Below are 26,671 nucleotides of genomic sequence, written 5' to 3'. Positions count from 1 at the left end.
ATAATGTTTACCCAGTGCCTGATACAAAGCCAACATCTGATACATGTTAGTTGATATGATTTCTTAACACACTATGGGCTCCCAGAGGGCAGACAATGTGGTTTTTGTTGCTCCTGCTGGACCTGGCCCTTGGTTAGTATTTGTGGATTTGAAGAAGACAGATAAATCTGTTGGTGCTAAATGAAGACCTGGGATGTCTATAGATGGGAAGCCCATAAACTAGCCAGAAGAAAGACATTTTCATGGAGCTGCCCTTGTCCATTTCCACACACATCTTTCCCTTTCTCTTTTCTTGCATTCCTGTGTGTGTGTGTATGTGTGTGTGTGTGTGTGATTTCTTTTTTCCTTCGAGGTTAGCTTTCATTTTATGTGCTTAGAATAACAATAAAAACTAATAATTACTGAGTGTTAGCCATGTGTCAGGCCTTGTCCTCAGCTCTTCATTTGAATTATCTCAGCAAATCCTACAAAACACTGGCATGATCCCGCATTTTAAGGTGAGTAACTTAAAAATGCAGAGGTTTGGGGGCTTGCCTCAAGGCACAGAACTTGAACCTGGTAGAATCAGGAAAGGAACCAGGCAGACTTTGTGTTCTGAGCACCTGAAGAGTGTGCACATGTGCGCCACTGCAGTATGTGTATGTGTGCAGTGTGGTGTGTACGTGTATACAGATGACACACAGTGTGATGTGGTAGCATGTACAATGTACATATGACGGTGGGGGGGACTGCGTGTAGGTGTGTGTAGGGAAGGTCAGTGGGGAGAGTGTGGATGGCTTGCCAACTCCCTGAAGAAGTTCTGGTTCAGAAGTCCATAGGTGATGCATGCAGGCAGCTGTTGAAGTAAGCCAGGAAGTAGCTCTTGACAAAGAGCCCTTTTGGCACCTGAGGAGCTATTTCTCCTGGGATGATGGTCATAGCAAGGCTGATGCCATTCAGCGGGGCCCGGCAGATGGTGAAGATCACAAACACCAGGAACATGGTTAGACAGCTCTGGATGATGCTGGGCCTTAGTCGCAGCCTGCTGTCTGACTTGGCCTTCCTACCGGCCTGGAGCATCAGTACCCAGATGCGCAGGGGCTGAGGCTGGTGCAGAGGGCAAGCTATCTACCCTCTCTCTACCTGACCTTCCCTATACATACATACATGCACACACATCCCCACACACACCAGCACATGTACACTGTACATGCCACCACATCACACAACGTGTGGCCTGTATTGTACACATCACACTGTACATGCACACATACCAAAAGTGCACTACAAACACACACTCTTGCCTGGGACCTGAATGCAGCCATGTTGCCACGTGGGCAGACACGTGGCATGGTGGCTCAAAGTCCAGCCCTGTGGAATGAGGGGGTGCTGTGGGTGCTCCCATCTCACAGCCTCTGCGGGCCTCCAGGCTTCGCCTGCACACTCCCCAGCTTCCTGAATGGCCTGCTTCCTCTGAAAAGAACATTCTCCAGCATCACCAAGCTCAGCCCTCCAGAAGACCTCAAAAAAACCACACAACCATCAATTAATATGCTTTAGGCATGTTCTAGGCCAGCATCCTAGGGAGGAGATAGGACTTAATCCAAAGTGTCTGCATTCTGAAACCAACACTGACTCATGAATAAAGCACGGAAAACCTGAAAGTTTGGGCAACATGAAGTTCAATGCGTGAGCAGCTCCACTGCTAACACCATTTGTTTTATTCACCAGGTGCTGTACTTTCTGAGCTCCTACTGTCTGTCCAAAAGATACCTTCCTACCAGCAGAGGCCCTCAAGGACACAGTGGATGCTGGACACAGTACTTCAAGTCTGCTGGCCACTTGCCACACAGTAAAGTGGCAGCTGCCAGCCTTAGAGTGGCTGACACAGAGGGCAGATGAAATGGATTCCCAGGAGGGACTCTCCCAAGAGGCAAGGATGCTGATAATCCACTGCCAGCATGCATCTGTTCTGCATCCAGAGGCTGAAGTGACCAGCCTGGGGGCCCAAGGGTCAGGCAGATGGATAGAGCCCCTAAGGCACAGTAATCAGAGAGGCCAGGTTGTAGTCTGGCTTCAGGTTGTACTCTGGCTTTTACCTGGGGGTTCAGGTAAAAGGAGGCTCAGAGCCACCCAGCTGCGAGTTCCCCTGGGTCAGACCTTTAGGTGAGGTAGACTCCAGACTTCCAGTTTGACCCCACAATGTAGAGAAAGGGCTGTCTTCAGCCCTCCCCTGGCCTGACACACATTCTCACCCCACCTCAAGGGAGCCTCTATGGGATCTGCTTCATGTCCTTGGGAACTGGGAGACCCACAGGCAGCTTTCCTGAAGTGTCTATTTTGGCCTCAGAGGTTTGGGGTCAACCCCACTCAGAACCAACAGAGTAGAAGTTTGTTAGCTCCCTGGAAGTTCTCAGGACCTAACGACTTCTAAGTCTAGAGCTGGGTTAGGGCCCAAAGGAGACAGGAGGTAACTGAATCAAAAGAGATCACTTAGACAATTAGAGGGTTTGTAGGGTGAGCCTCCCTGTCTCTCGAGACATTCAAACAGAGGTTGAGGGTAAAGGATACTCTGGCCTCAGACTGACCTGCCTGATTCCTTCCAGTCAACTCTTTCGGGGAACCTATTTATTTAATGAGATAAAGCCCCCTCATGTTCTTCCTGGTTGGCACTGCAAGGCAAGAAATGCACATCTGAGGAATTGCTTGAGGTGTAGAGGGGTCTCCTCCTTCTCCGCTTAATTCCCAGCTTTGTTCGTTGTCTCCACTGGTAGGCTTCTGCCTCTGATTCCCCTGCTCAGACCTCATTTGGTCCCCAGAGTGAGGGACTTGCTCTCTCGAAGTTCTTGTTTTCAGCTGAATTTTAAATGTCCTTTTGACATTTGAAGGTGATGCTGAGATTTGGAGTGACCTCAGTTCAGCCACTTTCTGGCCCTGTGAATTTGGTCAGGCAAGTTATTGAACTTCATTGTGATGATTCCTTCATGGGTTCCTCCTTGTCTTTTGAAGGCCTCCTTTTCCTCCTCACACACATTCCACATGGCTGTTTCTATGAGGAAAAACCACTTCCTTCCAGCAAAGGAATGTTGGTGTCTACCAGGCCGGCTAAGCGGCAAACAAGCTTTTGGCACTTGCATGTGGGGAGGAAGTCAAGAGCTGCCAGAGCCGGTGGCAGGTTGGCCAGCTGTTTTCCCAGCAAAGCCAGTCAAGCTCTGTCATTTTAATGTGGCTCATCCCCTGATAATGCCCCTGAGGCTGGCAAACAGCTGGTAAATAGTGGGAGAACACATTCAACTCCACGTGCAAAGTGATTCAATTAATCTCCCCTATTACTCTGGCTGTTCTTGAAAGGCTGAAATCAACCAGTTCCTGCTGTAGAGTCATACAATCTTCTGCCTTTCTTTGACACCATTCAAAATTAGGCAAATAAAACTCTCATTTTTCTCCCATGTGTAAGAACCCAGGTCCTATCTGGATGACAGTCAAGGAAAGATGCAGTTGTCTATCCGTTTCTTCCCCAGACAGGTGAGAAATCAACCAGGATGCACATAGCACTGCTCATCACCTTGTGCACAGGCTTCTAATGAATATTCACATCACGAATCCTGGTGTACCTTATTTCCACTTTCCTCCATCAGGCAGGGCGTGTTAGAGACAGACAACAGAGAGTTGGTCACTAAATGTAATTCTATTCCATGTTCATACACAAATCACAGCCCTTCACATACCAGCCATCACAATCCCCTCCCTCCTTCCCTCCTTGCCTCTTCTCTCCTTCTTTCTGGGAAATCTATTTCCTAATGAGAACCTGGTAATCTGGGAAAGAGCCAACAAGTGTTGAGCTACCTAGTCTTCATCAGATGGTAGAATTCTGGAAGACAAAGCTACCTCTAATCCCTTGCTCTCTTCCCTGTGGCCACCTTGTATGCCCGTGAGAAGTTTTCTGAACTTAAATTGTCCCTCATCACTGAGCTAAAATAGGCAATGTACAATCGACTAATTTACTCATTGAGTAATTTACTCAACAAATATTGCTAAGTGTCTACTAAGTACTGGGGCTCTGCCTCTGCAGGAGCTCAGAGAGAGCAGTGAGCTAGACAAAATACTCCACCTCCTTACAAGGCTCAGGATCCCACAGAGGACACACTTAAATAAAAACATGGTGAAGTGAGGATTTTGACAGCAAAGTCAACAGATGGTCTATTACTTCTAACAGGATTAGACTTCCTGTGCCCTGAGGTCTTTTTTCTATCTTCTATCTATTCAAGCATGTAATGCATTTGTTGAGCCCCTACCCTGCTTGGGGAAGGCAGTGAGGGATGAAAGACATGGGCACTTCCACTGAGATGACACATGCTGCTGGGGAGCAGACACAGCAACAGTGGCCCATCAGTGTGGTGAGAGCTGGGAGAAAACCATGGCGGGAACAGTGGCATGGGGCTGGGGGCAGTGTTGGGGGACAGGACTGTTGGGACAAGACAATCAAGAAACTGTACAAAATTACCAAGACCCTGCAAGAGGCTGCCTTCATCCCAGAAATAGGATCTCTCAAATAGGATCTTGTATGGGAGAAGGCATAAGGAATTATAATAATCTCCAAATGAATGTGAGATACTTTTATTATTTTCTAGGGATAGGCATTTGAAATCATTGTGAACAGATCATTTATTAAAAACTTGATTTCCTTGCACATACTAAAACAAATCTTTTATATTAATGTAAGCTCCTAATTCAATTCCCAAATTCTTTGAGAGCAAGGATTGCTTTCCTGTAAAATCACATTATTTATGAAAATCCTAGACTTCTGGTCAAGATGGCAGCATAGATAAACATGGCTTGCCTCCTCGCACAACCACATCAAAATTACAACTAAATTGTAAAACAACCATCACTCAGAACTTGAGTTGAATGGAAGTCTGACAAAAATGGAATTAAAGAAACCACAACCATGTAGACTGGTAGGAGGGGTGGAGATGCAGACACACACACGTGTCCTGTGTGAAAATTAGGAAGGGATATCTCAGGATCAAGGAGTCCCAGTCCCACAATAGGTGCCCCAGCCCAGGGTTTCAGTACCAGGAAGATAAGTCCCCATAACTTCTGGCTGCAAAAACGAGTAGGGACTGAGTCAGTGGAAGAAACTTCTGGAATCCCAAGCAGTTCCTCCTAAAGAACCCACACATGGACTCACCTACTCAGACTCACTCCCTCGGAGCTCCAGCACCAGGGTAGCAGCTTGAAAGGCACCAGTGGCATACAGGGAGGAAGTGAAGGGTCTGGAATCAAGGTGAGAGCTGAAGGACAGCTTTTTCCCAGACAGAAAGGCCATTGTGCCTTTTCTGAACCCTCTACCCATACAGTCACAGAGCCTGTAGGTGGGTGCCATATCTGAGACTCCAGCATCCTGGCTAACCAAGTCTGTCCCTCCATGGAGATCCCCTGAGGCTATACCACCCAAATTACAAGCACACCCAAGCTGTTAACAGAGACTTTTCTATACAAATGACTGGTCTTGGCTCATGCTTCACAACTTCCTAAAGCCTCACAAACAAGCAACAGCCAGAATCAGTTAGCCCCAGCCCCTATACCACTTGCTAAGTGGCCCCAGGTGCGGCACTAGCAGCAGCCAACCAAGATTCCCAGCTTTGCTTCACCTGAGAATGTCCAAGCCCAACACAAGTAGAAACCATCTCAGATTGCTTTATAGCCCAGGAAGGGTGGCCTCGGGCAAAACACAAGTGGGGGCAGACCTTGGCTTGCACCAAGCAGGAAACCCCAGAGCCTGTGCACCCAGTGGACAAAAAGACAAGGACAGTGTTAGCAGCCTATGGGACAAATTGAAGTGTTCCAACATTGGCATCATAGGGGTGCCAGAAGAAGCAAAAGAGCAAGAATTTGGAAATCTATTTGAAAAAATAATGAAAGAAAACTTCCCTAATTTGGTGAAGGAAATAGACATGCAAGTCCAGGAAGCACAGAGTCCCAAGCAAGATGGATGCAAAGAGGCCCACTCCAAGATACATCATAATTAAAATGTCAAAGATTAAAGATAAAGAGAGAATCTTAGAAGCAGCAAGAGAAATGCACTCAGTTACCTACAAAAGAATTCCCATAAGACTGTCAGCTGATTTCCCAAAAGAAACTTTGCAGGCTAGAAGGGAGTGGCAAGAAATATTCAAAGTCAAGAAAAGCAGGGACCTACAGTCAAGATTGCTCTACCCAGCAAAGCTATCATTAAGAATTGAAGGGCAGATAAAGAGCTTCCCAGACAGGAAAAAACTAAAAGGAGTTCATCATCACCAAGCCCTTATTATATGAAATGTTAAAGGGACCTATTTAAGAAAAAGAAGATCAAAACTATGAACAATAAAATGGCAGAAATACATATCTATCAACAATTGAATCTAAGAAACAAGTGAAGCAAACAAGAAGAACAGAGACAGAATCATGGGCACAGAGAGCACTTTGATGGTTGCCAGGATGGACGGGGTGTTGGGGAATGGGTGAAGAGGTGAGGTGATAGAGAAATACAAAGAGGTGGTTACAGAATAGCCAGGGGGATATAAGATTCTGAAAAGGAAATGGAGTAGCCAAAGAACTTATAGGCATGACACATGGATATGAACAATGGTGTGGAGATTGCCTGAATAATGGGGGGTGCGGGTGGAGGGGGACAAAGTGGGGAAATTGGGAGAAGTGTAATAGCATACTCAATAAAATATAATTTAAAAAATCCTAGAAGTTGTGGATGAATTGTATAAAGGCTCCGTTGAAATCTAATGTCACTTTAATTAAAGGAGAAAAGAATCACTACGCAAGCTAATAACGTAAACAAAAATCAGATCAGGAATTTTCAACCACTTGAAAGAAGAAAATATATAAGAACATAAACATTCATTTAAAAAATAACCATGTTCATTACAAAACATGCAGCCATAATCATCAAAGGAGATCACTTGGCGACACTTATGGCAGCATTTTATTACCTTAATTATACTTAATAACATCAAACAACAATTTGGTATAGCCTCTTAAAGTTCATAATGTGTATTTACATAAATCAACTCAACAGTTTCTCACCAGAATCCCTTAATATTGATAACATAATTTCCATTTTATAGATCGAAAATCCAACTCTCAGATAATGTGAATTGTTTATAGCCACACAGAGAAAAAGTGAGAAAGAACAAAAAAGAGAAACGGGAGGAAACCAGCAAAAAGAGATGTCAAGTGGACTAAGGGCAATAGTATTGAGTTTCTTGGATATCTCCAAAAGTGAGAAAGAACAGAAAAATACCTGGTTAGCTTGGCAGTTAGGAGATCAACAGTGATAGGAGGAAGGGCAAATTCTGTTGAATGTTGGAAAATAAACGTTTGTGCTGTAGGATGCTCTTTGCCTTCAAGGGAAGGACAGAAATGGAGTAAACTTAGAAGGTATGTCCTTTGATTGGGGATTGTTCAGGGATTGTTTGGGATTTTCCCTCCCTCTTTCTTTTATATGAGAGAGACTTATATCTGGCATATAGTAAGCACTAGTTATTTTAGCTATTATTTACGATTGTTGTTTTTATATTACTATTAGTTGCATAGGAAGAATAAGAAAGAGGTTCGGAGTGTTGGACTAGGATGCCAGTGAGATAAGCTGGGAGCAGGTAGTGGTGAGGTGAGGATGATGAAGAAAGATGGTGTTGCCTCTAGAACATGAACTCTTTAAGAACTGAGGCTTCGGACTTTACTCTCCAACTTTTACCTTTTACTCTTTCAGCAATAAATATTTAAAATGGTAAGACTTAAAAGCAGTGTCAGTATCTTCTGAGTTTTGCAATATACCACGCTAAATACAGAACCTAACTTTCTGGAGAGAAAAACAAAAAACAATCAAAGATGCAAGACTTCATATCCCCGGGCTACTGAGAGCTACATATAAGAATTAAAGAGAATTATGAGCTTTCACAACTATTTGGCTAAAGATGTAACTATAGGATTTAAAATGTGTTCATTTTTGCTTGGTGAAGAGATAATAAGGTATTCAGAACTGAAATATGAGGTTAAGGAACTTATTTAAGAAAAGAAGATCAAAACTCTGAACAATAAAGTGGCAAAAATACATATCTATAAAAAATTGAATCTAAAAAGCAAACCAAGCAAACAAGAAGAATAGAGACAGAATCATAGATACAGACAGCGCTCTGATGGTTGCCAGATGGGAAGGGGTGTGGGAGAATTGCTGAAGTCGTGAGGGGATTAAGATGTACAAATGGTTACAGATAGTAGTTACAGAATAGCCATGGGGATGTAATGTACTGTATAGGAAATGCAGTAGCCAAAAAACTTAGATGCATGACCCATGGTCATGAACAATGGTTGGGGGACTGCCTCAGGGGTGGAGAATGCTGAGTGGAGAGGGGCAAGGGGGGAAAATCAGGATAACTGTCATAGCATGATCAATAAAATATAATTTTTTTTAAAAGAGATACCTGCCAGGGTGAACACTCCCATCGGGAAGCCTACAGCACACTCACCTGTCCCAAAGAAGAGATGGCATCGCTGGGCACCTGCAGGACAGCGTAAATGGAGTAGACGAAGACCTGTGTGTTCAGCAACCAAGTCCTCCATGGTTTCCTCAGTAAATCTATTGCCACTTTTTAAAAGATTTTATTTATTTACTTTTTAGAGACATGGGAAGTGTGGGAGAAAGAGAGGGAGAGAAACATCAATTGTTGCACACGTGCCTTCACCAGGGACTGAACCTGAACTCAGGCTTGTGTCCTGACTGGGAATCGAACTGGCGAACTTTCACTTTGCAGTATGATGCCTAACCAACTGGGCCACACTGGTCAAGTCCAAATTTTTTTATATCTTTCCTCCTTAAAAATCACCAAAGTGTCCTAGAAATGGCCATGTGTGCACTCACTAAGATCACCTTCCTGGTTGCCTCTTTAACCCAGTTGTAGCATTAAGAATCCATTGTTAGGCCCTGGCCAGTTAGCTCATTTGGTTAGAGCATTGCCCTAATATGACAAGGTTGTGGGTTCAATCCTCAGTCAGGGCACATCCAAGAATCAACCAATGAATGCATAAATAAGTGAACAACAAATTGATATTTCTCTCTCCCTCAAATCAACCAATAAATTAATTAATTTAAAAATAAAAACAAGAAAGAATCCATTGTCTGACCAAGGATCCTGGCTGCTGCCTGAGAAGTTGGGGTCACTGTGTCTATGGACCACAAATAACTGATGCTGTTGGGCTTTGTCCTCTGCTAAGGGAGATTATCTTGACATTACAGTAAGGACACCTTTCTCTCAGCGTTCTTCTGTGTGGCTGACTATCTAGTTAGCGCAGGTAATGGCAGCAAGCTCAAAATTTATGAGCATCTTAAAGGGCCAATTCTCTAAGGGGTCAGTGGGACACAGTTTTAGGGAACGATGGTGTAGCTGGAGCCTGCCGGCCACACAGCAGCAATTAGGGAGCAGGCACCCCTTCCTGCAGAAGGTGCCCGTCAGCCTTCAAGAACAAGAATGAGGTGTGCCTTGAGCTGTTAGTGCTGAAGGCAGTCCAGGTCCATGAGAACCGTGCTAATTTCATGAGCAGTCCTGAGTACTGTTACAGGCCTACCCCACTTCCTGAAGCAAAATTAAATTCCGTTGGTCCCGCTGCTTTCCCGGTATCTTATCCATTTTCTATTTGTTTCAACATACCTGCATTCAGGGTTTACTATGTACCTGGCTCTGGACAGAAATGGAATAAAAGTCTCAGCTTTCAATGAGTTCACATTCCAGTGGGGAGAGAAAATCACTAACCACAAAACAGTGAGGTGAGGGCCTCAACAGGAGGGCACGGAAGGCATGGAAGCTGGAGGAGAGAAACGGTAATTTTACCTTCCATGGGGTTAATATTGGAAATATTAACACCCCCTTAGGGAACCTGAGGAAGGGGTTTGAAGGAGATAGTCATGAGCAGAAAAGAGGCAAGTTGCATCCCAAGAGGAAGGTAGTGCGTCAGAGAGCACGGCCGAGTGGGAGTGGCAGTGGCAGCAGCCCACTGCTCTGGAGCTGAGCCTGGGTCTGTGGATGAGGGGGAACAGCCACTGGACAAGGGAGCAGGGAGAGCCATCTGGGGACAACAGACACAGTTTGCTCAAGAGATAATAAAGGTGTAAATTGCAGTAAGAGTAGAAAAGCCAAGGAGAGGGAAATTTGAGAAATACTCTTAGGCAAAAATCATGAGGATTTGGGTAACAAAGGAACAAAGAATAACTCCCAGGGATCAGGTGTCTGGGGGAAGAAGAAGAGAAGGAGATCCAAAAACTAGCACCAGGTCACCCTGACCAGGTGGCTCAGCTGGTTGGAGCATTGACCTGTAAATACACCAAAAGGTTGCGGGTTCTATCCCCAGTCAGGGCATGTATGGGAGGCAACCAGTCAATGTTTCTCTCTCACATCAATGTCCATCTCTCTCTCTCATCCTCCTTGTCCTCTCTCTCTAAAATCAATGGACATATCCTTGGGTGAGGATTAAAAGAACCCAACTAGCCCCAGGTAAACCAAGGGAATGAAAGGCCCCGGGAGAGTGGCCCTCAGTGTCACACACAGACAGAGGGGCATGTCTGAGGAGGCCAGGCCCCAGAGCACCGGGGAGGAACTGGAAGGCAACGAGGTGGTCAGTGGGCACAAACTGTCATATTGAGGTGTCTGGCCAAGAAGGAAGGAAATGAGAAGGAGATATAAAATCAAGAAGAGATTCGTTTTCTTTTAAACACAGGAGACCCCTGGGTGTATGCACACACACGTGGGCGTGTTGGCTACAGGAAGAGGCTGTCTCTGAAAAGCTCATCTGAGCACATGCAGCAGCAGAAGCGGCACACAGGGCAGCCAAGGAAAAACAGCAGTTACTCGGGCCACTCAGCCTGCTGTCAGGAGCGTCCTGGCTGTGAACGACCAGGGCTGCCCCACAGAGAAACCGGTTTGTAACCAGCAAGTACAGGATACTGACATCTGCTAAGAAAGGGGCTATAACCTTAATATGATTGTGTGCCTTGGTTATTGGAAGTGTATTCTCGTTGTCACTCCTCTCTTCTTAATACCAAAGAGCTAAGGAACCAGACTTCATTACAGAAAGGTCTGAAGTAAGTGTTCCTTAAAGAAAATCCAAACACTTTGGTAGGAGAAGACCTGATTAATAGTGCAATGAGTGCTAACTGCTCAAATTTAAGTTTTTAAGCACTTTTTGAAATCTCACCCTGCCAACATTATTTAAAGTCAATACTATGATTTTTCATTACTATCATTAATAAAGCCAAGAGTCAAATAAAAACTGGTAAAATTACATGACTAGGGCGGTCACCAGTGTGTCAGGAAACAAGGTCATTTAGATATAGTGTTTTGTTTTTCTGGTGCTAAGCACATTCGACAGGAGGGAGGAAGGATAGAACAGAGGATGTGCCAGCAATTAACATGCACATTACCTGCTCCTACTCTGCTCTCAAGTCAGGTCTGAGTGATCCTGGCTGGGAGCACAGGAAAGGCCAGCAGTGTGGCAGAGACACTTGTCCGCTTCTGGTAAAATGAAGCAGCACATACTGACTGCCCTTGAAACCGGAAAAGACACCGGGGCGTTCGGGCTGCCTGTCACTACCAAACCCAATAAGCAATGACCGCGGTTGAATCTTTATGGGCACTTTATTCAGATGGCTGGCGATCTGAGAAGATGGTGGGTTCGTACCCTAACAGACCATCTCTTCTTCTCTCTCCAGGCCAGACTTTTTATAACAGGGAATTAACAAGGTGCGGTGAGGGCTTTGAGATTCAGGGAGGATTAGGTGAAGAAGCTGCAGCATTCCTGCCTTGCCCAGCTAGCTATTCCCAGGGGTGGGTAGTCATCTGTCTCTCCTCCGACTTGTTCCCAGGCCATAATCTTTAGCAGCGCCCCAGGAGGTCAGCTGTTTTCCCAGGAGCCAGGATGGGCCTTATCTGTAGTTTCAGAAACAAAAGCTTTGACATGTACATTACTTGCTAGTCTTATAACTTTTTACCTTAAACTAAAATTTTCCAAGTCTTGAGTCCCCCATCACCCTCAGCCACCTCTCTTACAGTAGGCAGCCCAAATTACTGAGCAGGGGGCTACAGCCCACCAGGCTTTCTCCCAACACCTGATTAGTCAGGGAGAGAAGGGGTCAGTGTCAGAACCTGGGGGGCACCATCCTGCCTCCCCCCACCTCTCTTCTAGTGCAGGAAATGAATGTGTGGCTGCTGCAAATAGATGACATGATCGGCAATATTCAATACAGCTTTCTAATCATAAGCTGGTCTTTCTTAATACACAGGTTTTTATTCAAAGGACACAGTAATATCTTGAAAATATTCCAGATAATACTAGCCACTACTACTGAAGTGACTGAGTTAGAAAGCTTACTTCTTAATAACGCTGTTTCCCTTGTTATGGATAGAAGCTCACTTTGTTGGGGTGGGCAGGTGTTCTTTAGATAAAAATCCTAGAGTCACAGGGTCACGTGAAATATAAACATAGAACCATTTACTAAAAATTCTGAACCATTCTGAATGGTCCAGCTCCTTAGAAAAGCATGTTTAAGCTCTACAGTTGGCTTTCTGCTGTTATTTTTCATTTTAATTCACGCCAATATATAAATTGCCTCTAAGACCCAAACTGGGAAATTACAAATTGAAAAATAGGTCATGCAACTCCTTCCCAAGCAGAAATGGTCAGCACACTCCAATGACCCCCCTCCCTCCCTCCCTCTGGTTTTGTTCCCTTGCAGACCTGAGTATGGGAAAACAGAAATGAGCATGGACTCATTGGGAGAAAATATTTTCAGGATTGCAGCACTAATTTAGCCAACTCATTATTTTAATCCCTAATTAATCCCACGAGTGCCCTGTTCTCAGGGGAAACAAACAAACAAACAAATGCTATCTCAAAGCAATCTAGCTCAATCCAAGCAGAGCCGGCACATTCCTGCATTTGCACTCTCTTGGTTGGAATTGGATCTTCAAATGACCTGGAGATAACTTCCTGACAGGAACCCCACCAGGGTGCTTCCATTCATTCATTCATTGTCTCAGCAAACACTTCTAAGCACCTACTGCGCAAAGCCACAGTGCTTGAGGGGAGAGGGAGAACTATTAAAGATCCTGAGATTTCTGTAGCTAGAGATGGGCCGCATCTGGACCTGCATAAACCAGAGCGCCAAAGTAGCGACGTTTTCCAGCCTCGTGGATTCCTACAGCTTTCGCTCCCCGCCCAAAAAAGTGTGCAAGAAAAGCTTTCATGCTGGCAGTGACGCACCCAGTGCGCGCTCAGCAACTGCAAGAAACGGGCTTCAGAGACACATGAGGCGGATGGGGGTGAGGGGTGGCCTCGGAGGCAGCAACTCACCCTAACTTTTGAGTTCATGAGAAAGCTTGGGGACTGGGTTACAGAGAAACAAAAGGGGAACCCGGGATTGAGGAGGGACAGGGTGGCGGGATGGGGGGTCAGGATCAAGGCCAGAGCTAGGAGACGGCCTGAGACCAGAAGCGGGCGTGGAGCTCACCTGCATAGTTCTGGAGCTTGTGGTGCCGGAGCTCAGAGAGGGTGAGCAGCCCCGAGAGGTTGCTCAGGACGTCCACCACGGTGGTGACGAAAAGCACGCAGACAGAACGGTTGCCACCCACAGAGGCCGAGGGTACCCCTGGCGGGTGCACGCAGCTCACCCCGGCCAGCCTGGCCGCAAGGCCACCCGCCCACCAGGCCACCCGCCCACCAGGCCACCCGCCCACCTCGCAGCAGTTGGCAAAAGACCCCTCAGGCATCTTAGACTCACGCTGTGATCCAGCTACCGCAATGCCCCGCCTTTTGACGCAAGGCGTGCAGTGCACTGAGGTGCACTCCTGCTGTCCCCTCCCCTGCCCAAGTGGCGTGGGCTAGCGAGGATGCAAATGGGAAGAGAGCTAAAGGAGGTAATTAAGCAAGCCTGGGCAGGGAGCATAGAAAAATGTGAGAACTGGAGGAGAACTTGGGGTTCAGGCGTTGCCAATAGCAGTGGGTCCCTCAGCTTGCTCTGCTACTCGGAGACCAGCGTGTGTCTCCTCCCGCTCAGACTTCAGTTCTGGAGCGCACCGCCACCCCCACGGACTTTCCCCCAGAGAAGCCGCGCTCAGGAAGGGATACTCAGGTTTGCGGACTAAATAAGGAGCTCGTGGTCCAGACCTGCCGTTGTCAGAAGGGCAAAGCTTGAGGCCCCACAGGGCTGTGCAGCTCCAAAGACAAGTAATCCCCAGGGCGAGGGGACAGATCCCAGAGCAAAGTAGGGGAGAAAGTTACACTATTGGCAGCTACAGGAGAAAGGTGAACCTGCGCTGTTTATTGAGGACTCGCTGTTTATCATGGGAGACATTGGTGATGTCTCTTTATAGAGCTGAGACAATACTTTGATAAATTTATGAACACCTATTTAAACTTAATAATACTTAAATAGTTGCAAGGCCAATACTTGGGGTTATTATACGTTTTAGAGGGGTTGGAACAGAAAGAAGAGAACATATATAGGGAAGAAGAAACTTAGATGCCCTTTATTTAAAATGTTTGAGCGTTTACTCTGATAATAACAATAACTAACCTCTTTCGAGGGCTAAGGTTATGCCAAGCACTGTGCTAAGCACTTTTTGTATCGCTAGAGTTACTAAAATATAAAAGGCTGATGATCCCAAATTGGGCGAGAAGGTGAAGCACCTGGAAGTCTCACACATCACTTTCATCAGAATGCAAAATGGTACAGCCACGCTGAGAGCTGTTTGGTAGTTTTCTCATAGGGTTAAACCATCCTGTGATCAACAAAGAAATGCATATGAAATAAGTAAAACACACACCCACTAAAATATCCGTGCAAGACTATCCAGAGCAGTCTTACTCGGAGCAGCCTAACTCTGGAAACAGCCCACGTGTCCATCAACAGACGAGTGGCGTACTCCTACAATGCAGTGCTACTCAGCAATAAGAGCTCCTGATGCTCACAGCAACATGGATTCATCTTAAAATATTCTACTGAACAAAAGAAGCCAGATGCAAAAGAGTATATACTATATAATTTCACTTATATGAAGTCCCAGAACAGGAAACATTAATCTAAAGTGATAGAAATCAGGACAATGTTTGTCTTTGGGGGTGAAGACTGACTGGAACGGAGTACAAATTAAATTTCTGGAATGTTATTTGTATGTGTGTTTTAATATAAATTATACTCTCACCCTCCCACCCCAAACACAAAAACAAAAAGGAAGAATGAGCCCTGGCCTGGTAGCTCGAGTGTCGTCCCCATACGCCGAGGTTGCTGGTTCACTCCCCTGTCAGGGCACGTACAAGAAGCAACCAGTGAGTGCATCGACAAGTGGAACACCAAATCTTTCTCTTTCTCTCTCAAATCAATGATAAAAAGGGTTTCTTAAATTTTTTTTAAAAAGGAAGAATGCAGTGGTAAGAGAGGGACTCTGATGAGGTGTTGATGCAGAAGATGATAAGGAACAAACTCCCTGAGAGGTGAGCTCATCCAGGAAGGAATATTGTTGTTGGAGGAGAGAAGCTTTCTCCCCCACAGTGGAAAGGAAGCAGAAGCCAGGCGCCAGTTCAGAAGTGCCTCTTGATTGGTGTGAGAAGATGAGGGAGTTCCTTTCTGGTTGCTGTATTCTCGGGAAGTTTGATTCTCCCTTATTAGCCAGGATTCAGGGGGAGAGAGTGTGGGATGTGTGCAAACAGAAGAAGGTATGAGATGTCATTTAGGAAACTGGGAGCATTACATAGGATAGCATGACAGGTATGTCGGGAGAGCAAGTGTCCCTGTAGTTTAAGATTGAGGCAACAGTGGTACCCAACCTTTTGTCATCTCTGTGCCACACTGGAAGAAGAAGAGTTGTCTTGAGCCACACATTAAATACTTTGTGACATGTAATCAAAAAAAAAATCTCATAATGCTTTAAGTAAATCTATGATTTTGTGTTGGGCCACATTCACAGCCATCTTGGACTGCATGAGGCCCATGGGCCATAGGTTGGACACCCCTTTGCCAGCCAGCTATGTAAGGGGTTGTTAATGAGCAACTTGGAGCTGCTCTGGACAGGCACAGAGAAGGCAGAGTGAACTTCAGTGAGGATTGGGGTTTGCCAGCCAGGAGTAAATAACAGAAGGAAGTTCAAGGGCATGATGGGAAGATAGATTTACATTAAATGAGGGGTGATGAGAAAATATAAGGGGGCTGATAGACCAGGAGAAAGATGTTGGATCAAGGGATTACAGGGATTATAGGGATTGAATTCAAGGAATTATAGTGAGTGAATCTGAAAAAACAGATTGAGGTATTTTAGAGTGACTTGTTTGAAACAGGTTTTTGAGGGGTGCAGATTCTATTGATGCAAGGGCTCAACGGTGATTGTGGGAGTGGGGTGCTGGAGGAAGGGGAGGGAAAGCTTTTGGAAACGAGAAACTCATAGACCTGAGAAGTCAGGGGGTGGATATTATAGAGATGAGATTAAAACAAATAAACAAACAAAAATACAGAAAACATGTGAGTCAAGAGGCAAATCCCCGGTGTCTGAGAAATGACCAGCTAGTTGGTAGGAGAGTTACAGCTGGAAGAAGGGACAGCCAAGCTTTCCTTATTACACACACATATATGTCAAACATGTAATGGCACTTCTTTGGCTTTCAACAGCCCTCAGAGCAATAAATGAGTTGAATACAGTATAAATTGCCGTAGTTCAGACACACTAACTATACATATTTGATTAATTGAGCATGAAACAGGAATTTGTCCTGTGTTGCCCCAGGATGTGGTGGTGCACACCTTGCCATATCCACTACAGTGTATCTCAAGACCTGTGGGAACTAAGAGTTGGGGTACTCTCTACCTAAGAAGTCAATGTTGTGTCTCGGCACAGTTGGCTAGGCTGTGCCTTAAAAAGGTACGAAAATGATACAGCCACTTTGGAAGACAATTTGGCAGTTCCTTACAAAACTAAACAAACACACTCTTACTGTGCAATCCAGTAACTGCACTCCTTGATGTTGTCAACAAAAGGTTGCTGCCCCCAATTTAATATCAACAGGAGTCCCAATCCAGGAGGCAGAAAAGGAAAAACCTTTTCAGGTGCACAGAATCCACCAAGCTACTAACAAGACAAACCAAAGCAAATCTAGAGAGAGGAGTCACGATGGTGAGCAGTTGGGAGCTATGACACCTGAGGTGATGGAGAGCAGTGCTCAGAGTTAAGAGAGAGGGTGACACATTCAAGGAATTGAGAAGACATCTCCGAAGGAGTAAGGTCACGGCAAAGAGGCTAGAGACTAGCCTAGAGAAATGGACAGGAACTGGTCCCTGTAAGCCTCAAAGGTACCTTGAAGACTCTGGACTTAATTCCAAGTGCAGTGGAATCTGTTGAGGGGTTTGTCAGACATCTGTACTAGCCCCACTTTTGCAGTCCTCCCTTCCAATATAGAGAGGATGTCTACAGCAGAAGGTGATTCCCACTTAACACCCAAGTGTAGAAGGGTGGTGATTGCCTCCAGTGTTCCAGGCTGGTGGACTCAACCTAAGTCGATTCCTTTCACAATAGGTGAAACCAATAGTGTCTGCAACAGCAAAATAAAAGTAATGGTAAGAAAATGCAAACTCTGAAGAAGGGAAGGGAGAGAGACAAAAGAGAGAGGTTCAAGATTTTTAGCTAGTTTCTTAACAAAACAAATCAACATTTTGAATAGTTCCAGAGTGTCCTAGGATTACAAAAATGAGCAGGGCTAGTGTTTCTCATACCTGCTTTCAAGTTCAAACTCAAATCCAAATATGTGGGGAACTGTTCCATGTGTGGGAAATGTGGCTCAGCCCCCACTCAGAAAAGCCAGTGGGGAGCGTGGTTGGCAGGCAGGAGCCATGTTCATGGACAGGTTCTCCAGTGGGAAATCAGGCCTGCTTTGTACCTAGACTGCTATGAGACTTGCTCTTGCTGAAACTCACTCACCCTGAATTGAGGCAGCAAATGTTTACTGAGTATCTTCATCTTCCTAAAGTCTGTGCTAAACCACCCAAGTATGGAGTGTGAGCAACTTCCCCCTTGAGCTGTAACATCCTTGTCTTTGAAGTAATTAGCAGCATTCTGTCCTTTGTTGTCCTTAAAAGGTAATCACCTGTGGTTAACCTATGCATGGTAAATGAGGACCATCCTCCTTGTATGTGCCCAGAAAAACAATAAAAGCCTGTCCAGGCGGATCGGCTATCTCTCTTGGGCTCTCTCTGGCCCTCTCTCCCTCTCTCACTTAGAGAGTGGCCATGCCATGCCTTTTCCTCCACAGGATTTCTGTAGTCCGTGTGTATTTGTATATTGCAGCCACAACACTGGATACTGCTGGCCGGGATCCGCATCACAAATATACTCATTGAAGCTCAGCTTCCTATATCCCAACAATACCTTTCTCTCTGGACAGTTCTTGAAACCTTTTCCAAACCACTTTAAACATGCTGTCTGGTGTCTCCTCTCAACAGCTCCGTGGGGCCTGAGAAGCTGGTACGGTTGTCTAGTTGGAAAAGAAGGGAACAGATTCTCAGAAATAAGTAACTTGCCAAGGTTGGTGGCTGATGATTGGCCAAGAGGAGTCTGTTACCCAGATGTCTAACAGAATCCATTTCCTTTACTGAATGCATGATGGTTTTTATTCCTGCGGTATGAAACGTACAAAGAATATAATCAAATTATTTTTTGTAATCAGCTTCCAGCATGGCTGAAACAACCACTTGCCCTTTTAATAATACTATCAACAGTCCTATTAGCAGCTATGGCTCATACTGAATATTTACTATGTGCTAGACGTATGGGATATTTGGATTCTCTCATTTAATCCTCACATCTCTATGAGATGGATATGATTACTGTGTACTGTGAGGAAACTGAGCTTCAGAGAGGTTAAGAAATCTGCCTAAGGTTGCCCAGCTAGTGGGCCTCAAGTCTAGGATTAGAACCTAGGCTGAATCTAAAACCTGGAGCAGTTTTGCTCTCACTGGGGAATGTCAAAACCTCTGGACTCTTTTCCACCTCAAGAGGGGGTTAAGGAAGCCCATCAATACTGGGCAGGTTAAACCTTCTGAGAAAGTGGTCCTGTCAGTTTTGAAAAAGATGTTTTTTATAGATTACTTAGAAGATATGCCACTGCCTGGCATCATGAAGCTGCCTTAATCTTTCCCTGAATTGAAGAATAGTCTGCAAAGAAGAATATTATACAAGAAAAGAGTCAAAACAAAACAAAACAACAGAAGCCCCACCTTTGGGGCAGTCTTCCTTAAGTCACCCAGCACATGGCCATGGCAGAGCCCCGCAGAGTGATCCCTGAGCCAAGCCAGGTCAGGCAGGGTCAGAGCAGCAAATGACCGCCCCAGCTGGGTGCATGGTCTTTGCCTTTGCTGACTTTCTCTTTCCCTTCGGAGGAAACGTGAGAGTGAGAACTTCAGTCCTGGTTATTTCAGATTTGAATGTCAACTAACAGCTCAGGGTTCGAGCAGGAGGGGCTGACCCTTCCCAGGGAATCCACTGAACACCAGGTCAGGGTATCTCTATTCTCACACACTGTCCAGAATGGATTAGTTAGCCAGAATAATTTATATAATTACAATTGTTTAATGTTTGTTTTTTTGGAAGATTTTTGTTTATAGTTTTTAATTTACCAGAACAGTATACTTTCTAGCAAAGACAAATTATCAGCTGAAGATCCTAAGCAGAAAGATCCAAGTGAAAGGGCTACACCAATGTTGTGATGGCTTTGACTTCTACAGAAGAAAATGTATTTTAAAATCTTAATGCTTATTTTTAAGACCTGGGATGAGGGGACCCAACCATAAGGAACTCAGTCAAAGGAATATTAAGGAAGCAAAGCCCTGGCAAGAGCTGTACTGTCCAGAGGCCCACTGTCCAGAGAAACCATCATGCATTCAGTAAAGGAAATGGACTTTATGTCCTGGGGCAGTGAGTGCTGACCTGGAGCCTCAGCTGGATGGAATGTGTGAACACCTGCTGTCTCTCGGGGGCATGTTTTTTTTATTATGTCAGAATACCCACAGCCCACAGAGATGCTGTTAGCAGACCTGGCCTCTTCCCCAGAGACTGGCTGTCAACACCCCAGAAGGGCCACAGTTGATAATGCTGCACCTTTGCCTCCAAGGCCAGCAAGTGGAACATTCAATTTGAGGCAGAATTTTAAACAGGATGACTCACTCTAGGTTCTCCTTGTGGTTGCTTAACTAGAGCTATTTTTTTCCCAGCCAAGTTAACCTGGCTTATCCCCCAAACCAAGCCTAAGCTGAAGACTTCATTACAGAGATTTGAGTCTGCTTCTGTGCTTGGAGAAGCAGCCCTTGATAACGCCTTGTGGGAATGTCTTTTGCCCCAAAAGTCACAATCCCAAAGGAGCCTGGGGAGTCCCTAAAGAAGAAGATAAGCGTTAAACGTGGAAACCCAGCTTGTTTGTAAAGATCTGTCACCACCAGCACTATCAGGCAGGAGGCAGAGCTCGGACACCCACCCATTGCTTAGCGAACTCCCTGTGAGCTCTCCTTGGGGAATGGATAATTTGATCTGGAAAACAGTTGGTTCTAAGAGGAGACTGAATTCTTTACCCAGTGCCTGGGGACATCGTGACAGTGGATGAGCACTGGGCTGAAAATCCTCAGAACTCACTGCTCATTGTTTCACCCAACACATACCTGCCATCCCTGTAGGTCCCCGTCTCCATTTCTGCACACGGGATCCTTCTGGCATCCAAGACCTACCTTCGCCATTAGGAGAAAGCAAAGTAATGTTGGTCCTCTCATGGGGTCTACATCCACAGAACTCTCATTGTGACCCTCTGCTCCTATATCTCTTCCTTTTCTTTCTGTCCCCGTATCCCCTGGCCAGGGCTACAGCTGATAATAATAGTTGTTTCTTGAGCATATTCAGATAATGTGTTACCACTTCCTACATATTACCTAACAGGAAGTCCCTGAAGTAGACAAATTCATTATCCATATTTTATAGATGAGGAAACTGAGGCACAGAGACATTAACTAATATTCTGAAGGCCATAGAGCTAAGACTGGCAGGCCCATGTTTGTCTGATTCCAAAGCCTTTTCACCATGCTTGTCTCGCTGGTTAATAATATCTCTGAAATGCATAGTGTGGTAGTTAACCCTAGAGCCAGACTACTAGCTGTGCGACCCTGGACAAGCTGTTTGACCTCTCTGTGTGTTAGTGTTTTCATGTGGGGAATAGGGATAATAATGCTTATGTCACAAACATGTCGTGAGGATCAAATGAAGTGATATAACGCCTGGCTCATATACTACATAAATGTTAGCTATTATTGTTACATTTTCAAGGGCTTTCACATTTACATGTCATTTAATCCCCACATACAGAGCCAGGAATGTTCTCCTTTTACACCGAGTTTCCAGGAGATTAAGTTGGCGTACCCAGGACTTGACAGTGGTGGGGAAGCCAGGGCCACAAGCAGACTTCAGACACTTCCACTCCACCTGCTCTCTCTCACTCTTGAGAGAATGCTGAGATATCTGGCCCTCCCTAGGTTCCAGAGCATCTCCTCAGGGTCCAACCTTCGGCGTTTGCTGTGTTCTGCCTTGCACAGATAACTGGCTCAGAACTGGCTAGCTCCTGCATTGAGTGCCTGGACACATATTCTTTTCTATTCTTCTCTCTCTCTCTCTCTCTCTCTCTCTCTTGCTTCCTTCCTTTCTTTCTTTTTTTGTTCTTTTTTTTTAAATTTCTGAGCTGCTTTATTTATTTTGCTTCTTGAAACCTAAGTGATGGTGTGCCACTATAATTATAGGGTTTCGTCTAAACCATTACTGCACTGCAGATACAGAAATATATGGACACATTTTTTGAGAATTCATATTTTGCAAAATGCAGCAAACATTTTAATCTACACATGAGACAATCAAGTGTTTAAAAAAGGTATGCATTTCCAGCTATTGCAGGTTGCTTGTGAGAAAATTTCTGCAGGTAAAACATGCTTAAATTTAACCAACCATAGTGTGTTAGTGTATTTAAAACCATGGCATCCCGGCCAGGCAGCTCAGCTGGTTAGAGCATTGTTACAATATGCCAGGGTTGTGGGTGTGATTCCCAGTTAGGGCACAGAGAAGAAACAACCAATGAATGCATAAATAAATGGAACAGCAAACTGATGTTTCTCTCTCTCTCTAAAAAAACAAATCAATCAATCAAAATTTTAAATTAAATTAAATTAAATCATGACAGTTGCCCTGGCCAGGTTGCTCGAGTTGGTTTGAGTGTCATCCTGATACGCCAAGGTTGCAGGTTTGCTCTCCATCAGGCACATTCCCATCAGCCAAGGAGTGTGTGATTAAGTGGAACAACAAATAGATGTTTCTCTCTCTCCCCCTCCTTCCTTTTTCTCTCTAAAAATTAAATAAATAAATACATAAATACAATCATGACAAAAGTCTTCTCTCGGTCATATTGCCCATGACAAATTAGTGTTACTATGTTGTTTTGTGTTTAGGACAAGATGTCAATACAGCATGAATCCCATGCCATTCTGGTTTTCTTCTGGAGACTTAAGCTGCTTCTGGAGGGGATAAATGCAGCAGCAACACGCAAACCAGTTGATCATAAAAAGCACTTCTGCCATACTTCCATAATTTTCAGGACACGTCGATTGACAGTAGTTTTGCCATTCCCAGTTCTTTTAAGAATTATATCTCTGTACTGTTGCCTTAAGTATATCTGTAAAAGCTTGTTCTGTGTTAAACCAGTTTGCTAACCGTGGCCTGGCTGAGAGAATGTAGAGAATGTAGTCTAGTGCAGTGTGTTAGGCATCACACCTCTCCTGATGATTCAGGTCAAGGAGTTGGTTACCCGATCAATTCAGCCAGGAACAGCGTTGTCCAAATGCATTACACCAGCAAGCTCTCCATATCAGCTACACTGGTGCTTGCCTCCTTAGAGATAAAAGCTTCTTGTGTAAGGTTTAATTAATTTTATGAGCACTGGTGTTCTGATGTTTTGTAGAAGCTCTTCAGTGTGTTCCCTTATAAAAGAATTATCCATGATGTGGCTGTGATTTGTTTTCAGAATCTTTTCAAATTTAATGATGTCATTATCCTGATAGGCACTTACTAACTGCAACATTGTTTCATAATGAATCATTTTTTTACCATGTGGCCTTCTGTAAGTCAAATAGATTTATTCCCAATTTCATTAGCATATTCGCTAAGACCAAATCATCAGGAACTTCCTCATTCGTCATCATGCTGGAAGGCTTCAAAGAAATCAGTGTGTGCCTTTTCAAATTCACCTTCTCTCAAGTGCAGATGACTACCACACCCTCTGATGGAGCCCCTTGTCAGTGGGTGAGGGATGGCAGACGTGACACGAAGTGACAGTTCATAGATTACTCTAAGTTTTCTGTTATTTTTCTGTGCCGTGTACCCTTGAATTTCCAAAGTTTAAATTTTTAATAACTGTACCCTTTTTCAAGTTATCTTTTCCATCATCAGTCTGGCAGGACTGATGTAACTGGCATAAAATGTGATGAAGCTTTCCATATTCCTCTGGTTCTAAATACAATTTTCCAAGCTTTGTGTCTATCTTAAACCGCAGTCCATCATTCTTAGCATCTTTTAAAGTTCCTGGTGTTGTTTTGCAGAATTCCTGCAGTAAACCCATCTGTTTAGAAGTGGAGATATAATCAATAATTAAATTAATGGATTCTTCAGAATGATTTCTTGTGACTGCATTCTGAATATAGCTCAATGGTTGTTTGTATCTGTTCATCAGTTCCGGAAAGTTTGTCAACTTGAAATTAATCTTAATCATTTGTTTCAGTGCTTTAAATCCTCATTCTCCCTTTTCACCTTGAAATTCCAAAATATTCTGGAAATTGCTTAATTCTGCTTTAGCATCACCTTCCTTTAACGCAGGGGTGTCAAACTCATTTTCAGCAGGGGCCACATCTGCCTTGTGGTTGCCTTCAAAGGGCCAAATGTAACTTCAGGACTGTATAAATGTAACTACTCCTTAACTAGGGGCAAGGAGCTCAGTGCTGCCGCCTGGTAGAAACAAGGTGCTGGGCCAGATAAAACAAGGTGGAGAGCCAGATTTGGCCCACAGTCCTTGCGTATGCCACCTGTGCTTTAAAGCTTTGGAATTATAGTAGTGAGTTTCCAAATCCACATTTGGCTCAGAGCTACTACTTCAGAGTATTCCAGGCCATAGTCCTCTCATCATCACACACGAAATTGTCTTCCATGTCAGACATCTTGGCCAGGAATGGGGGAGGGGCAGGCCCACATTCTACAGGCACAGAAAAGTACAACCAATGAAGTTACAAATGCCCAGTGCATGCATACAAGTGTTTCTAAAATACAAACCTTGGAGCTACTATGTGTAACAGTCTGGTCTATAAGGGCATGGTGTTGAGGGTCTTAGCTGCAGTTCTCTCACACGCTGAGTGAGGGTAAGGGAGTGAGCTTACAGCCTTGACCAGATTAAAGCTAAACCATAGCTGATGATGACCTAGGCCTCCTTCTAACAGGAAAAGGAGGTATAGTGTCAGCATAAAGTCTTTGCTCAGCCCAGCCATCCACCCTCAGGATGCACCAGGCACACCCTCATATCCTCTACCCTTTGCCCTCACCTCTTCCCTTCTCAGTGGGCCTACTCCTCTGACTATAATAGCAAATCCTAGGGCCTAGATTCTTCATGACATTCATTTATAGTCAGATACCTCATTCTGTTATCAGACACCTTATAGGTGTCTCCCGTTCTTGGTTGGTAAAATGCAGTTGGCACACCTTTGTTACCTGTAGTCATTACCACTCACTGTGGCACAATCCAAGGTAACCCAGCCTGGCTGCCTCCTTCTCACTTCAAAGCAACATAGATGTGATTACAAACACATTGAAGAGCACTGCAGGTTTTTTGTTTGTTTGTTTTTAATGTCTTGAGTATCCAGAGCAGGAGATTGTGTACATGCCTCATGGCAAAATATGTAAAGATCCTTTTAAGCTGCTCCCTCTTTTCCTAAATTTGCTTACCCTTTAGCAACTGTCCTTAATCTCTCTTTCCTGCTTTTATTTCTTTTGCCCCAGCCTTTCCCTTCCTTTCTAGATTCTCTATCTTCAGTCCGTTCTTGAGCAGAGAAATGTTGCCCTCTGATAACCCCCTTACCCATCATCCTCGTTAGCAGAACACTTCAGGGTTTCTTTTCTTGCCCACTCTCCTTCAGCTGGAGGAAGGAAATTCACCATTCTTAGAAACTAGTAGCAAAGATATGAAAACCTATGATTGATTTTTTTTCCTATCCCATAATATTGTCTTATAATGGGAAAGAAAGAACAATGTTGAACATATGTTAAGTACCCATTATATACCACAGATATTTTCATTAGATGCTCAAGTTAGTATGCATTAGCCATCCAGGAATACGGCAACTTACTGAAAAAAAAAAACAAGGTCCGTGTCTTCGGGGAGTGAAATAAGTTTTGCTTGACCACAAATTTATGGCTCATAAGGCACTTTCTAAATGTTTTAATTAGAAGTCAACAATTGGGCATATGAAGATCTCACCTAGAAATACTGACATCTGGCTTCTCATGAAAAACAGGATTTGGCTTGCCTTGCCTGATGTGGATTGGCCAGTTTAGCCCAGATCAGCCACTTTAGTCCAGAGATTGATTTATAATCCTTTAAATCACTCATCTTAGGCCCTCTTTCTCAAAGACAATCAACCAAATTTTGGCAGTCATGCCAAGGGGGAACAGGGAAAGCATTGACAGAGCAGCAAATGACATTACTTCCAGTATACCTAATTGTACCTTCTTTTGACAAAGACAGTCTGTTAATTGGATAATCATATGTGACCTAATTTGTATGCCTTTGTTAATCTTTTCATATAAGTAATTTTAAGAATTAGTGAGAAAGATTTCATTGTTTTACCATCTAACTAGATTTTTTGTTTTAGGAAATATGATAGTTAAAACTATATAGCTCCTTTTCCAGCAAAATTGTTGCTCCCTGGGTAATACAGAGGATCCTGAGGCTAAGATGGAGGGATGATGTTCGGGCTGGGGAAATTAATCCCCGAGTATCCTTGGGGAAACATTGATGTCATTCGTGTTTATGCTGACATCTCTCTACAGCCTACTTCATCTTTATTTTAGAACCCATTTGGCCCCCTACTGGTTTCTGATAAATGTACACTCTCTCCCTCAATAAACCAGAACAGTTTGAGGATGGACTGTGCCATCTTTTTCCTTTTTTAACCTTGTTAGTGCCTGACATGGTATCAAACACACAGTAACTGTTTAAAAATGCTCCTTGAATGAATGAAAATCTTTTTCTGTGGACTGGAAACTCTGGAACACCTCCCATGGCTCTGTCCCCTCTCATAGCTCTTCCTCATTGCTCCCTCTTCAATGTTGAGAGAGACTGAACAAAGTGGGGACACTGGAAAGGAGAGGCCGGAACCAGACCTGCCTCCAGTTTTTCTCACTTTAATTCCTGCATATATGAGTCTAGAAGACTCATAGAAAGGATTTATTTCCACTGTGGTTGGGTGTCTCCATAGGTTGCAGCATCATCCCACACACCAACAGGTTGTAGGTTCGATCCCTGGTCAGGACAAATACCTAGTTTT

At 44.4% G+C, this 26,671-nt stretch overlaps 1 protein-coding gene and 1 pseudogene across 1 annotated transcript; both read right to left on the bottom strand.

The window, feature by feature from the left end:
- Window positions 1-754: 754 nt before the first annotated feature.
- On the bottom strand, window positions 755-13,790 carry MTNR1B (melatonin receptor 1B). The gene is given in 7 exon segments (XM_071221596.1): window positions 755-825; window positions 828-1,086; window positions 8,284-8,372; window positions 8,457-8,534; window positions 13,532-13,630; window positions 13,633-13,715; window positions 13,747-13,790. Coding segments are annotated over 7 exon segments (723 nt in total).
- An 8,988-nt stretch (window positions 13,791-22,778) lies between these two features.
- Window positions 22,779-24,292, bottom strand: LOC112300552 (COP9 signalosome complex subunit 2 pseudogene; annotated as a pseudogene).
- Window positions 24,293-26,671: the final 2,379 nt, after the last annotated feature.

Source organism: Desmodus rotundus, chromosome 5, assembly GCF_022682495.2.
Source record: "Desmodus rotundus isolate HL8 chromosome 5, HLdesRot8A.1, whole genome shotgun sequence".
NCBI classification, from domain to species: Eukaryota; Metazoa; Chordata; class Mammalia; order Chiroptera; family Phyllostomidae; genus Desmodus; species Desmodus rotundus.
Note: the sequence above shows the minus strand (reverse complement) of the source record. Positions and strands in the feature narration are given on the sequence as shown.